Source organism: Cajanus cajan, chromosome 11 (genome assembly GCF_000230855.2).
Source record: "Cajanus cajan strain Asha chromosome 11, NIPB_CcT2T_4, whole genome shotgun sequence".
NCBI classification, from domain to species: Eukaryota; Viridiplantae; Streptophyta; class Magnoliopsida; order Fabales; family Fabaceae; genus Cajanus; species Cajanus cajan.
This window is the reverse complement of record NC_138527.1, coordinates 40,478,801-40,482,243: the sequence shown is the minus strand read 5'-3', so window position 1 is coordinate 40,482,243 and position 3,443 is coordinate 40,478,801. Positions and strand designations below refer to the sequence as shown.

The window sequence follows — 3,443 nt, the reverse complement described above, 5'->3', positions numbered from 1 at the left end:
TATATAAAATAGTATTTTATTTCTCTATCACATTAACTTATTATCTATATCTAATACCACACTCACTTTTTATTTCTAAATACATCTATTGTATAAAGAATTATACGAAGGTATCCTACAATACAATTTATCTGAGAAAATATACCAAGAACTGTCACGAAAGAAAGTTGGGCAGGATAAGATCCTTTACCTGCAGGCATATTATCAAAGGACAAAAGACATTGGCCTCAAAAAAGGTTCTTTAAGAAAAGATTAGCAACATGACATGCCGAAACACAAAAGTATATTGGGATTCACCCACGAGTTCATATCCTCCTCCTCCAAAAGCCATATCCCATTATTGTTATGAAAGTGTCGCATATATAGTCATAGATTCCGATATTTATATGTTTAGTAAAATAAGTAGGCCAAGTCCAAATTACAAAGATCATAGGTAAATATGAGTGGAAAGGAAGGCTAAGTTTGGGTGGAAAGGGATCTGAAAAGCCACATCCATTTACGAAAAAGCTAATTCGTAAGAACAAAAGATGGATATTCGTTCAACTAGCTAAACAAAAATTCACATATACCTGATTATCTCAATTCCCATTACTCTAACTAGATAATATATTTTGGGAAATTAAGTATACACATATTTAGAGAGAGAGAGAGGGAGAAAAAGAAAGAAAACGACAAGAGAAACAAAAAGGCGTGGTGGACGTTGACTCGTTAGACCTCTCTCGGGTCAACAAAAATGGACATGGCGGGTTGAGATTTGGTCCAGTCACCAACGGAACCATCACTGTAATCTTCGCCCAACCGCTTCATACACCACAAATCTTCGTCCCACGACAGCATCTTCCAGTGGGGTATCCCGAACCTTAAGGGCTCGTTGGGTGACACTTCAGTGACCACCACCCTGCACCCCTTTTCCATAGCGAGGTTATGCACGAACCCACACAGGGCCTTAACCATCTTCAACGCCTCTGGGCCTTCCCCACCAAGCCCGTACATGAAGTGAAACCCGAACGGACTGAACAAATCCGGAAACGACGGTAACCGCAGCCAGGGCAGGGCCCGGTCCACCACCCGCGAGGTCTTGGCGAGCGTGCGCTTCACGCGCGACGCGCCTTGCACCTCGAGCGTGAAGACTTCCTTTGAGTTCCAGACGCTGACGAGGGCCCAAGAGTGGGGTGGGTCCGACAGGAAAAGATCTGGGCCGGGCCATGTCTCGGCCCTGCAGAACCCGCTCGGGACAGCGAGGAAGGTGCCCAGAGTGAGCTTGTTGTTGAGAACGGAATCAATGTCGCGCGGGAAGAACTCGGTGGTGGAGAATCTGCGACGGTAGAGAATCTCGGCGTGCGAGGGAGAAAGCGGAATGATGGTGACCTTTGAGGATACCCTCTCTCGGTGTGCGAAAACGGGGTTGACAAGGACGGACGGGGTACGGAACTTTGAATAGCCGCATTTGTCGGTGAAGAGTTTAACGGACGCTAAGTTGTCGTTTTCCGTTGCCATGTAGGAGTACTCAGCGCCGTTTTCTCTGAACCACGCCTCCATTCTCTTCACTAGCTTCAACCCTATTCCCATTCTCCTGCATCACCACAACACACACTAAGCCTAAATCTTAATTAACACCATCCTATTCCTAGTTTCCTACATACATACTACATACCGTTGATCAGGAGATACACGAAGGCCTAATATGTAGGCCACTCTCGTGTACACTGGAACCTCTTTAGCATTAGTCTTGTTGTGTTTTCCGTTTCTTGATAGCCTTTTCCCGCATGTTACTGTTTTTATGCATCCTCTTATCATTCCCACTATCTCTTCTCCAATCTCCGCCACCTGTTAATTAACCCACACCAAAAATAGTTATATATATATATATAGTATACTCACTTTCTGATTGTTTAATTATATATCTCACTAAGTGGATATGGCACAAAAATATATATAGGCACAAAAATATATATAGAGATTGGTATTTTATATATATATATATATATATATATATACCAGCATGAGAAAAGCGGGGGAATGGCGGACCCTGCAAATCGGGTCACCGAGCATGTCGGTGAAGAGAGAAATCTTGCCCCTGGGTCCAACCTCGCATATCCTTTCAACGGCTTCTACTTTCTCTCTGTCTTTGTTCGGCTCGAACTCTCTCACAACCACTTCACCCATGTTTGCAAACGATCCAGATGAAGACAGTGCGAGGAACTATTGGGACTCAGGGTCGCGTTTTATAGATGGAAAGGATTCTAAGAGTGAGCAAATCGCAGCTTTTTCAAGACTGCTTAAGGTGTGCACTGCGCTATAATATAAGCCACAAACCTAAGCTACCAAGGCTTCGATATTTGAAACCACAACCTCACTGTGAATCATTTGCACTCCACGAATTTGGAAAGTCACATACATATACATGTCCATATATAAATAACACAAAATTAATAAGGACCAAACACAATAAATAAAAGAATAAGAAGATTTATTTTAGATATTTCTGCTTCTATTCTTCCCTAGTTGTCATTGCAGAGGTACAAGTCCCTTGTGCCTTTTATATACTACACTTTTAGGTTTTTTTTAATGTTTTTTTTTTCTTCTTCTTTTTCTTCAATATAGTAGTACTAGTAGTATTTTTTTTTAATATATAATTTCTCTCTCCAGAATCTACCACTTTCTTTTGCTTTTGCTTCCAATTATATATAACTTTAAATAATTATTAATACGTCTTTATCTATTCTCACTTGCCTCCACCTGTTCGTTTTTCTTTATCCTTGTGACTTTTTTTTTCCTTTGTTGTTAGACTTTTAATTTAATTTTCTTCTTTTCATGACTCATACTATTACGGGTGATAAATTGATAATAATTGTGAAAAACATTCAATTATGAAAATTAATCAATATTCATTGCGAAAGGCAGGAGAAGGGGCAAGGGTATAAGAAAGTGGCGGCTATGGCTGCGCAGTACTATTGTGGAGTGGAGATGTTCCTCTTAATTGATATTTTAATCATTTATTTTATACGGAAGGATGCGTTGCCATCATGACCCCATTTGTAATCATTACCTTTAATACTACTATCTTTCTCCTTCTACCTCAGCCCCATATGTGTATGCATCTACTATAATCATGTGGAATGAGATTACCTCAGCCCCATATGTGTATGCATCTACTATAATCATGTGGAATGAGATGCACATGCATATTTCATGTGGATCCATCGAATCTATTATATAACAATCTTCCTTTTTTCATCAAATTTCAAAATTCTCATTAGGTTTTTATTTAATGTTAATAAGAATGATGTATCACCAGTAATATGTTGTGGACTATTTGCATGCAAAGAATGTGGGCTAGTGTTACGATAAAGAAGCGTTATTCTCTTTCTACCAAATAGTGGTAACTGAATAAAGTTTTTTAAAATCATAAAGGGTCAATCTTCCTTGTTACATGTTTATTT

At 39.7% G+C, this 3,443-nt stretch overlaps 1 protein-coding gene across 2 annotated transcripts; it reads right to left on the bottom strand.

Moving 5' to 3' along the window:
• Positions 1 to 495: 495 nt before the first annotated feature.
• LOC109811174 (putative N-acetyltransferase HLS1) lies at positions 496 to 2,495 on the bottom strand. Of its 2 annotated transcripts, none has more exons than XM_020374834.3 (3): positions 1,999 to 2,495; positions 1,655 to 1,827; positions 496 to 1,573 (listed from the first exon to the last, which is right to left on the bottom strand). In XM_020374834.3, the coding sequence occupies exons 1-3, from the start codon at positions 2,164 to 2,166 to the stop codon at positions 709 to 711; spliced, it is 1,206 nt and encodes a 401-aa protein (XP_020230423.1). In that variant the 5' UTR covers positions 2,167 to 2,495; the 3' UTR covers positions 496 to 708. The 2 variants fall into 2 exon arrangements, with proteins under 2 accessions (XP_020230423.1, XP_020230424.1); XM_020374835.3 differs by having other exon boundaries at positions 2,029 to 2,495.
• Positions 2,496 to 3,443: the final 948 nt, after the last annotated feature.

What these genes read in the sequence shown, in the direction of transcription:
- LOC109811174 (XM_020374834.3), bottom strand. Translation starts at nt 2,166, where the DNA reads ATGGGTGAAGTGGTTGTGAGAGAGTTCGAGCCGAACAAAGACAGAGAG. An exon ending in CCCCCGCTTTTCTCATGCTG is followed by an intron (nt 1,828 to 1,998) that starts GTATATATATAT and finishes GTTAATTAACAG; the next exon opens with GTGGCGGAGATTGGAGAAGA. An exon ending in CGTGTATCTCCTGATCAACG is followed by an intron (nt 1,574 to 1,654) that starts GTATGTAGTATG and finishes GTGGTGATGCAG; the next exon opens with GAGAATGGGAATAGGGTTGA.